The 11,540-nt window shown below is 43.6% G+C and overlaps 1 protein-coding gene across 5 annotated transcripts in view; it reads left to right on the forward strand.

Moving 5' to 3' along the window:
* Positions 1-11,540, forward strand: part of FDFT1 (farnesyl-diphosphate farnesyltransferase 1) — a 35,959-nt gene continuing 24,419 nt past the window's right edge. For 2 of the 5 annotated variants that reach the window (XM_011970755.1, XM_011970756.1), the window contains exons 1-2: positions 5,336-5,786; positions 6,563-6,746. In XM_011970755.1, the coding sequence (XP_011826145.1) occupies positions 5,437-5,786; positions 6,563-6,746 (534 nt within the window). In that variant the 5' untranslated portion in view covers positions 5,336-5,436. Of the gene's footprint in view, positions 413-5,335; positions 5,787-6,037; positions 6,386-6,562; positions 6,747-11,540 lie in introns of those variants that run through there. The other 3 variants (XM_011970757.1, XM_011970758.1, XM_011970759.1) reach the window with 3 other exon arrangements.

An 11,540-nucleotide genomic window follows, 5' to 3' on the forward strand; every position in this document is an offset into this window, starting at 1 on the left:
ACGCGGCCCTCCTGGCAGGCCTGTCCCTGCCCACGCAAGCCGCCCTGGGCCTGAGCGGCTTCTGCGTGGTTCCCGGCGGTTGCGCTCCCCGTTTCGTCCCTTCCGTGAGCATCGGCGCTTACCAGTGTTCTAACCCGCGGGTTGCACATCTGAGGCGATGTGGGTGGGTTACGTGGGAGAGGACGAGTGAGTGTTTTGGTAAGCAAAATGAACTATGCAGCTAACATCACATGAACACCGTTTCTGGAATGAAATCTCACTCCTCCAGTTTCACCTCCTCCAGAGCTCTCCCCGCCTTGCTGCTGTCCACCGCTTCATCCTCAGCGCTTCCTGAGTTTTAAAATCGCCTATCTACACTTCCGAGTTCTGAGTTATCTGTATGTCTACCGATTAGCTAGGTGGTTGGTGGAAGGTCAGAACTTGGTTTTACTTACATTTTATCTGCCTCATACCTGTACTATTTATTAAATGAATGCATAAGAGGTGTTTTTATTCCAACAAGAAAATTATTCTATGTGATTATTGAATGAATAGACACATTCAACCAAGTTCTTCTGGTCTGGACCAGCCTGGCTGATTTCTGTGACTTTTTTGGGCCAACAGGACAGTAGCAAATGTGACTCAGGCCGAGGTGACTTAGGCCGAGGCTTGATAGGTGCCTGAGTCTTTCTGTGAGTGTCCATGTGCTTCAGTAAACACACCAGAAAATAAATTTCTGGTTTTTGTCCCCAGTAGACTACACCCTCGTTTGATGTTATCTTTCACATACCAGCTTTAGGACAGGTACATCCTTCAGCCTATTTGTAGAATATTCCATTTTCTTCATCTTTTCTTTGCCGGTGCTACATTATTTTAATTATTTTGCTGCAGAATAACTTTTATTATTTGATAGGGCAGATGTCACTTTTTATATTTAGATGTAGCATTCATTTATTTAACAAATATTTGACCACCAATTGTATATCAGATTGTGTTTTAGGTGCTGGAGATACAACAGTGAACAAGATAGGTGAAGACCTTGCTTTTATAAAACTTATTTTTTAGTGGAAGAGAGACAATTCAAAAAAACAAATGTATAGTTTTTCAGGTGGAGAAAAGCACCGCAGAGGAAGATGCTAGCAGGGCAAGGGATCTGAGTGCAGTCAGAGCTTATTTGGGTCCAGAGAATTCATTCCTCTGTCTCTTTCCTTTCTACAGAAAGAGACTATTAGAGAAAATGGTAGCATTGGTTACCTGTTGGGAGGGAAAGTGGGTGGTCATGGTAAGTGAGTAGCGAAAGACTTCACAGTATACTGAATTTTTTTTTAAAGTGAGACTTGAGCTATTCCTTCTAACTCTGATAATATGGTACAGTATTATTTGTTTTGTTGTAGTCTTTCTGGGCACTTTTTAAATCCCCATGAGCCGTTAAAAAAATAACTGAGTTGTAATTAGGGGAAACAAATTGGAAAATACATTTCCCTTCACTTAACATTAGCTTAGCTTCTCTCTCTCTCTTTTTTTTTTTTTTTCTTGAGGGGGAGTCTCGCTCTGTTGCCCAGGCTGGAGTGCAGTGGCACGACCTCAGCTCGCTGCAGCCTCCGCCTCCCGAGTTCAAGCAATTCTCCTGCCTCAGCCTCCCGAGTAGCTGGGATTACAGGCGCCTGCTACCACACCCAGCTGATTTTTTGGTATTTTTAGTAGAGACGGGGTTTCACCATGTTGGCGAGGCTGGTTTTGAACTCCTGACTTCAAGTGATCTGCCCGTGGTCTCCCAAAGTGCTAGGATTACAGGTGAGAGCCACTGCACCCGGCTTTTTTTTTTTTTTTTTTTTTTTTTGAGACGGGGTCTCACTCTGTCATCCAGGCTAGAATGCTGTGGCCTGAACATGACTCACTGCAGTCTTGACTTCCCTGGCTCAAACCATCCTCCCACCACAGCTTCCTGATCCTTAGTAGCTAGGACTACAGGCACGTGCCACCAATGCCTGGCTAATTTTTAAATTTTTTTGTAGACACGATGTCTCGCTACATTGCCCAGGCTGGTCTTGAACTCCTGAGCTCAAGCGATTCTCCCACGTCAGCCTCAAAGTGCTGGGATTACAGGTGTGAGCCACTGCACCCAACCAGTTTCTCTCTACAAACTAGGGAAAAAATTTACACTTAGCAGATATTGAGGGCTGATTATTTCTATCGCAGAAGGATTTGGCTATAGAATTTCAGGGTTTAGTAAACTTGATTTATATTGCATTTTTAGGAGCATATCAGTAAATCTAGGGGCATATGCTGCCTGCAAGGTGTGTGGCATCACCCAAAAGCCAAGTGATGGAAAAAGCAGGCTGTTTGTAATCAGGCAGATCTGGCTTCTATCAAATCTAAATCCTGTTATTTAGACTAGTATCTTAAGTCTATTATTATTAAGTCCAGTTTCTGACTCTATTAAATTTGGTGAACAACCTTGGTAACTTAACCTCTGAGCCACAGTTACTTCATCTGTCAAATAGGGATGTATGTATGGTCACGATTTTTTAACCACAACTTCCCAACTCTAAGATGGTCTGAAAACGATTTTTTGTCAATTTGGCTCAAAATCGCTTGGCAGCAAAACCTGACTTGAAGTTGAGGCTTCATTCATCCCACTTAGTATAAATATTCAAATGTTTTGCTAAAGAAATAATTATGAGATGCTACTGCACACTGACTGGGGTTGTATATGCGTTTTATTACCTATTTTCTAAAACACTAAAAATGCTGAATTCTGCCCCAGGTCTTGCCACAAATGTTTCAGTGGACTGTGGGCCTTTGAGACCTTAAAGGGTTGAGTAAGGATGACAGGCGATATCCACATTGTGCTTGGCATGGAGTTAGGTGCCTGATACATGGTGGTTATCAATCTGATTATGTAAATTCAGTTCTCAAGTTTGTGGTATTTTTCCCCTCCTGGAGAAACCTATTCTATTTTAAAGTGAGGAAGGCTGCATAGAGGGCCGGTAGCTGGTAGCTGTTCACTTGTGGAACTTTCAGCCTGAGGCTGGAGCCCCTTCCTGGGAGTCTGCTCTTGTCCTCCTGACCACCCCACACCCCTCCTCTAAATTCCCTCCATCCCTGTTTTCTCCCACTTGCGAGCTCTTGGGAGTGCCCTGAATCTCAGACTGCAATAGAAAACCCAGGAGGGACAGGCAGCAGTAGCCTGAGCTCATGGAAATTTTTAGTGAGTGGTGTTTTCCATAGTGTGCTTACTGGTTGTGTCTTCCTGTTTTGTTCTTGGTGATTTGAAGAAACTGTTGTTACCAGGTAAGGCACTGAAACAAATAGGTGACAGGAAAAAGAGCAGCAGGGGTACGAGCTGGAGGAGCAAGTGGCTTAGCTTGCTCCCTTTCAGAGTGGAGAACTGTATGGAAAGGAGGGGTAGTGTTCTTGAAGAGTGTTGGTGTTCAAATCTAGGGGGACTGTGTCTTGGCATTGATTGAAACTCCTGGCTTAACATCAGCCCCCAAACTCTTGGCTGGACTGAACATGACATTTGGCAGTGCAGTTAAAAACACTGCCTGCTGTAGCCTGGTAATGGTCAGGCTATGTGAAGAGCTGATCTGGAGCTCAGTCCGGAGCAGCTATTCTGTTTCTTTCACTCTGAAATCTTGCCTCCCCATATTTTGAGAGGGAAGGAGTTGGTGAATTGTTTTAAAATACTCGATGAATGTCTTCATTTATTCATCACACCTTCACCGAATATGTTTATGTGCCAGCCACTGAACTTTACTAATATTATGGTGCCCAGTAAATATTTGTTTTTACTAATAATTTTTATGGCAATAAAATGACTTTTTCAGAATTATGTGATTTAAAAGATTGACTATTTTGGCAAAATAATATGTATTCATGATAGGAAATATACACAAATAAAAACAACATAGTTCACCTAAACCCCCCACCAGAGCCCAGGGTTCACTGTTACCATTCTGAAGTGACTGTGGAATTTCCTAGCAGTGGATATGCCATATTTTTTTTAACCACTCCTATTAGATATTTGTGGGTTTTTAAATTTTTATTGAGATGGGGTCTCACTCAGTAGTATACAATATCATAGTTCACTGTAACCTGTATCTCCTGGGCTCAAGCGAGCCTCCCACCTCAGCCTCCTGAGTAGCTAGTCTCGAGTAGCTAGGACTACAGGTGGGCGCCACCATGCCTGGCTTTTTTAAAAAAAATTTTTTTTAACTTTTTTGTGAAGACGAGGTCTCACTATGTTGCCCAGGCTGCCCTCAAATTCCTGGACTCAAGTAATTCTCCCACCTTGGCCTCCCAAAGTACTGGGATTACAGGCGTGAGCCACCACACCCGGCCCTGTTAGATAAATGATTCCCATCTCTCTCCCAAAAAGAACTGTTGTGAGACTGTGGGGTGAGGAGAGGGAAGTGGGGAATAGGAACCCGCGGTACTTTCGACTCCCTGTGGGCCTAAAACTGCTCTGAAAAATAGTCTATGAAAATATACACACTTCAAACAGCAACTCTTTCTGATATGCTTGCATTTAAAATGAGGCTTTTTTTCCCTTTTGGAAAAACACAGTCCTTGTTTGCTTTAAGGAAGAGTAAAGGTCAGTACACTGCATTTCCATTAATTTCGAAGGGAAAGATGAGAAGACAGAAATGGCTGGCTTTCTAGAGAATAGTAGAGGTTTAACAGGTGTCAGAGAAAAACCATAGTTTTCTCTGAAAACGGGTGTCAGAGAAAAACCATAGCTGGACAGTGGTAGTAAAACGGCAACACACAGATTTTATTCAGAACAACTATTACAGTAAGAGGAGAGAGACCTCAGTACAGAACTGGGCTCCATTCCGAATACAAGGAAAAGTAGGAATTGATGACGGAGGAGCCGGATGTCAGTGGATGGAAAATTATTACGAGGAAACACAGGGGTAAGGATTCTTGAAGGCAGGCCGGAGTTATCAGACATCACCTGAGGGATGCAAGGGGATGTGGAACCTGATCAGGTGTCTAGGGTGATCAGATATTGAAATTGGGGGATTCTAGTCAAATCAATTTAGCAGGATTCTTGGTAAAATTGGGCGATGCAAAGACAGACGCGTTGAGTACAAAGTCCAGGCCTTGTTGGGAAGAGGATTCAGCGGAGCCCGAGTAGAGTTTGGTCTAGGGAGACTCTGTCACTGGGAGGAAAAGCGAGCTGAAGTGCGCTGGGTTCCCTTAGCGGCAGGTGGGTTCCGTTGAGAAGGGCAAGACCGGGAGGAAGCAGGCGCCAGGTGCGGAAGGGGTGCGGAGCGGGAGACCGGGGGCGGGGCTGCGGGCCGGGAACGGCCTCCACGTGCGGGGCGGGCCCGTTCTGGGTCGGCCCAGCGCGTATTCGAGTAGAGGGCTAGCCCGTCCCGCCCCTTGTTGGGCGCTTCCCAGATCCGCTCGAGTCTATGGAGGAAAAACTCCGCGGGGTCCGCGATTCCCATGGCCGCAGCCGCCTGCGGCACCAAGGCCATGGCCCTCTTCAAGCGCACGTTGGTGCTGAGTCCCGCCGCGGCGCCCAGGGGCCCGGGCGCAGGCACCGCCCCGCGGGGCTGCTGCTTGCCTCCTGCAGCCTGGCCCTGCAAGGACTGGCCCCGGGGAGAGGGCGGCAGGCTGTGGAGCCGCCTGCCCCAGTCCCACTCCCACTCCTGCTCCTCGACGTCTCCCACCGCCGTGTGTCTTGTCTGCCCGCAGGACTCGCTCAGCAGCAGCCTGAAAACTTGCTACAAGTATCTCAATCAGACCAGTCGCAGTTTCGCAGCTGTTATCCAGGCGCTGGATGGGGAAATGCGGTGAGTGATGGAGGCAGCGCCTCTGGCTTGGGGGAAAGCTTGTCGGGAAGCTTTGAGTGGTTGGAGGCTACGGGTTGATATAGCGCTCAGCGTTGCAGCCTCGTTACTGTGGCTTGCCCAGAACATAGCCCTGCCCTATGTGTTTACTTTAGAAAGCCCTTCCAGGCTCTTTGCCATCTAGTAGTGTCCCTTTGGGCCCAGCCTTTCAGAGAAGGGGGGAGGGGGTGATGTTTATTAACTTTTTTTAGTCCTGGCAGCTGAACCTGTCTGTGAGCAGGTCGTGTATTTTCTCGGCTTCTCTTATCCAACTTTGCATTTCTATTTCTAGCATATTGGGTTGATTCTTTTGAAGCTATCTCTGTGCAGATTACACCCATGAACTTAACACCAGTTGCCTTTATGTATGATCGTATTTATACCGAGAAGTTACTGTGTTTTCTGACTTTCTTTTCTATTTGCCAAATATTAGTTCAGTCTTTTGGTCTCTATAGTTGTTCTACATTAGTTAAATGCAACTCACTGCTGGGAGTACTAGTGACACCCAACTAGTAGGCTTTTTATTTTTTAATAAACAAACTACAGAAGTTCATTAGTCTCATGTAAGAAAGGAAAACTAATGTAAGTTTCGTTAAGTATGAAAAACTTTGGATATCCTTATAGTTCTTTAGAGTTAAGGGTGTAGATGGGTTTAGAAAATGGCCTGGCATAAGTTATTTTAAAATAAAATAACTTTGGCTGTTTGTTCCAATATATTAATAGGTTTTCCTTTTTTACAGCAACGCAGTGTGCATATTTTATCTGGTTCTCCGAGCTCTGGACACACTGGAAGATGACATGACCATCAGTGTGGAAAAGAAGGTCCCGCTGTTACACAACTTTCACTCTTTCCTTTACCAACCAGACTGGCGGTTCATGGAGAGCAAGGAGAAGGATCGCCAGGTGCTGGAGGACTTCCCAACGGTGAGTGGGGTTACGCATCTTGTCGACTGACCCTTGCGTTCATAATTGCTAATGTGGTTGTCTGCTAGCCTGCATACTTATGGAGAAAGGTGAAATAAGCGGTTTGAGCGCAGCATAATGTGATGGTTAAGAACCCTGGTAGCCAAGACTCTGAAGCCAGGCTGCCCAGGTTGGAATCTCAGATCTCCCACTTACTAAACTGTTGGTTATTTGCAAAGCCTCTCTGTGCCTCAGTTTCTTCGTCTATAAAATAGGGGTAATAATAACACCTACCTCATGGTATTCTGAATATTCAAAGAATTAACATAGGTAATGCTCTTAGGATGTTAGTTACTGCTGTTATTATCAGTATTGGAAGTCCAGTGTTTCTTCCTGTGGGAAGACGCACTCACATTTTAGTGTCGTAAAAGATTCTCAGGCTAGCTCACAAAAGCCTGCTGACTGTATGATGCATCCTACCTGTGTGACACTGCTGGCTTCTTGACTACCCTGAGCCTGGTAGCAAGGGACTGCTGCTCAAGATGGGTAGCAGCCTGGCATAGGGGGTGGTGTCTGTTGGCAGCTAGGGTGAGGATTGAGAAGCAGGGTGAGCCTCTGCCACTTCACCTGTGATCCTGGGCAAATTCCTTATCTGCTCTGTGTCTCCATCTCCTCATTTGTAAAGTTAGAACTGAGAGGATTGAGTAATTTCACATGTATAAAGTACTTAGTGCCTGGTACAGAGTAAGTGTTCTGAAAATATTAGCTATTTGGTCTATTTTGTTGGAGTAAAGTAGATTATAGTTAAAATCCTAAGCTTTAAAAAGTCCCTCAAGTTTATGTGGACATCTGACTAGGTCCTACTATCTTAGAATTTGCATGTCTTGAATCACATAAATAACTGATTCTTCCATATCTTATAAATAAAAGTTTGATTTGGCAAAGTCACATGTTCTGTAATAGCCCAAAGAAGCCCTTTTTATCCACAGTTGCCAGAGCTTTTGGAGAACATTCCTTATGTTATTGAAAGAAACCTAATCTGTATCTGAGTTGGGAGGGAGCTAAGTGGACAGATGGAGAGTCCTCCGCCAAAGAAATGAATCTTTGATTCATCTGCATAGTGGGAGCAATATTTTAAAAAAAAAAAAAAAAAAAAAGGAATATTTGGGGAAGACTCTTTTGGTGCAAAGGCTATTTCAGATTGCTGAGATCAGACCTTCAGTACCAAAGCCCAAAATATAGTACAACACGATACAAATGAGAAGAAAATATCTGAAGAATAATTCGAGTTTATACAGTACAATTCAAAAGAAGAAAGAAAATTTATGACGAGTAACTGGGTGAGAATTAGAGCTGCAACCCTGGGAAGGTCCTGGTGATTTGGCTCTCACAGGACACCTGATGACCAGAGGATGGGTTTCCTTTGATGGGAAATCTGTGACCATTCATGGATGGGCCTCTGAATTCTGCCAAAGCAGAGGAAGTAGTCATACCCCATTTATAATGGAAGCACATTCTCACTTAGAAACAACTAATATTATTCTAGCTGGACCTAGCCTGAAATTCCATAGTCACTTCAGAATGGTAACAGTGAACCCTGGACTCTGGTGGGGGGTTTAAGTGAACTATGTTGTTTTCATTTGTGTATATTTCCTATCATGAATACATATTATTTTGTCAAAAGAGTCAATCTTTTAAATCACATAATCCTGAAAAAGTCATTTTATTGCCATAAACAGCCAAATTACTTTTGACTTGAGTAGATTCATAATAATTAAAAAATTTCTGGGGCATGGGATAAATGTCTTAGGTATTACATAAGTCAAGGCAGCCCTATCCACTCAGCAAAAGTGAAAGAATATGAAAGTGTGTGAATGCTAACATAATTTTGGGGAATATCACTAGCAGATTTCCAGATGATATTCCAATATGTTTGTAAAACTTCAGTGTCTTCCTTTGTTCATACAGTGTTCCGGTGGAAAAATAATGCTTAGTTCTGGAAGGTTTCAGATGTGAATACTGAACTGATCGTTTTCTCTTTTGGGTAGTGGAGTTAGAGATGCAGTCCTCCGGAAAGCAGAGTTGCCCTGGGGAGAGTAAAAGGGAGCAGAAAGCGCAAGCCAGGCACAGCTATTTTCGCTGTTGTTAACCTTTTGTATCCTTACGAATATAAAGATGTACTAAGTTGTGTGCTTTGTGTGCATATATAATTTTAAGCTGCTTGAATTATGGGTCCCTCCAGTCTGTGATTCAGCTTGAGATGGGACTGTATGGGAATTAATAGTGCCTTGTCTTCTTAAGGAATGATTTGTATATGTGCTGATGTAGCCCAGCATCTCTTTGAAACCAGTTGTGTGGGGCTAGGCCTGCAATCAGCTTTTGGCTAAGACGTCCCAGGATAGAACAAGTAGTGTAAAAGAGGACTAATAGCTTGGCCTCACTCACACAGTACTGCTCTTAAACTTGGGCAAGTGGAACTCCTCACTTTAGAGGGCCCCATGGGGTGAGGGGTCACATGGGAATGTGCTTATTCAGCTCTCATGGGCTCTCCTACACCACGTTCTGGGCATTTGGAGTTCCTTGCCCCGAATCCTTGAGCCCATGTCCGCATCCACACAGTCTGTTTCCTAAGGTCCGTCCATCTCCTCCAGGTGGGAACATGCCACCATTGACTGTGCCCTTGGGCCTGAGTGATGGCCCAGGGCTGTGCTGGGGAGTGTCGTGGATAGATCCTGGCACTAAGGGCTGGGATATCCTCTCAAATGAATGTGAGGTGCCTCCTGTGCTGGAGAGAGCGGGATTCAGGAAGCGGTGGAAGGGAAGAGCCTGGGATATGAGGATCAGCTCTCTGTGCCCTGCTGCCTTTTGGAATAAAACTCTGAGGGACTAAGAATTTTAAATTCAAACCTGAATCAACCAGGTTGTTAGGAAAATATGTTCGTCAAGGCAGGAGGATAGAATATATTTTATTTAACAAGTTGTTAACTCGACTGATCATTTTAAAATTTTTAGCTACATGTAGTAGGCCTCCATTTGTCCTCTTATCCCAGGCCTTGCAGGCTTGTTTAGGAATAAGCCTCAATACAGTGTTCTAACCAAGTGACCTCCATCTCAATGTACAGTAGATTGAACCTGATGCTTTATGCTTTAGTAGAACTTTCTAGAACTCTCATTGTATATTAGGGGTTCGATTAGAGCACAGTCATGCATCACTTAATGAGTGGCACAGGATACATTCTGAGAAATGCATCGATAGATGATTTCATCATTTTGCAAACATCATAGAGTGTACTCACACATACCAAGATGGCATAGCTACTACACGTGTAGGCTCTGTGGTACAGCCCATTGCTCCAAGGCTGCACACCTCTGCAGGACGGTGCTGTACTGAATGCTGCAGGCAATTGGAGCACAGTGGTATTTGTGTCTTTAAACATAGAAAAGATTTAGTAAAAATACGGTGTTACAGTCTTAAGGGACCAACGTTGTATTTGCAGTCGTCATTGACTGAAACATCATTATACAATACATGACCACGTATCTTTCTCACCTGGTACTAGTGGAAAGCTAGAAAGCTTAGAACTCGACCTGTAAACATAATTTAAGTAATAATACAGCCTTATTTCTTTATTTTTAAATGATAATAGCGATAATAGCATTCACTTATTGAGCAATTTACTATGAGTTAGTTGCTAAATATATTTCATCGTTAATTTACTCTTTGTATTATTTTATCTACAACATCGTTTAACAGGGAAATTACCTAGTACATAACATACTGCTATTATCTACATTTTATGTAGATGAGGAAACTGAGGCACAGAGAAATTAAGTACTTTGCCTAGGATTACCTGTAAAGTTAAGTGGCAGAATCAGTGAATCTGGAAGGTCTGGCTTCAGATCCCTTGTGCTTAGTCACTGGCATACTTTACTGCCACTTAAAAAAAAAAAATGGTTGAAAACACAAAGCCAACAAACCAAAAACAGTTTAAACATAGGCAAAGGTAGACCCACCCAGTGTTTTGATCACAGTACTCCTAAGGTTTATAATCAGAGGAATTTGTATTTGTATTCCCTGCTACTCTTACCTCCTATGTGGGATTTGGCCTTTCTCCATTATCCCTGTGGACTTGCTCTAGTACCTTCCTTCTTGTACTTGGAGTCACCAGAAAGTGATCTGAGAACATAGAAAACTACTGTGTTGTGGAACAGAATTACCTGGAAGGGGAAAAGGCCCTCCTGGCTCAATTCACATGTCAGGGCTTATTGTACCCAGGGAATATACAAAATTGGGCACTGAGTGTGGAGTCAGCAAAGCCCTGTCCGTCCTCTGGGTTTCTGGGAAAAACCATAGAGCTCTTCATTGTCACTTTCTCCTGTATACTTTTGTTTTTACTTTTGGAACTGTACGATTATATAATAAATACCACAAGTTGTTGGAAGGATAGGTCAAGTTCAGAAGTGAAAGTGTTTTGGAGGAGTCTAAGCTCCTCCCCACTCTCATTGGCCTTTCCTCTCTAATAAATAGAACTGGTCTAGCCAAGGATCTGCGGAAAGAGCAGAGTCCTGTGGAGACTCAGGGATTCTAATAACCTCTTGTTGAATCACTAGTTTGTTTCAGCCACAAGAAGGAATTATCTTTTGGCATTAGCTTGAACAGCTGTTCTGCAAAGAACAACTTTTTGGAAAGAGTTCTGGAAAGACCAGATCGATTTGATTGATTTGATGTTTTTTGTTTTTGTTTTTTTTGGGAGGGGCATGGGGGTGTTGACAGTTGATGTTAATCAGAAATCCTAAGTTCTGTGAATTCCTGGT

The sequence above is a fragment of the Mandrillus leucophaeus genome, unplaced genomic scaffold (assembly GCF_000951045.1).
Source record: "Mandrillus leucophaeus isolate KB7577 unplaced genomic scaffold, Mleu.le_1.0 Scaffold97, whole genome shotgun sequence".
Taxonomy (NCBI): domain Eukaryota; kingdom Metazoa; phylum Chordata; class Mammalia; order Primates; family Cercopithecidae; genus Mandrillus; species Mandrillus leucophaeus.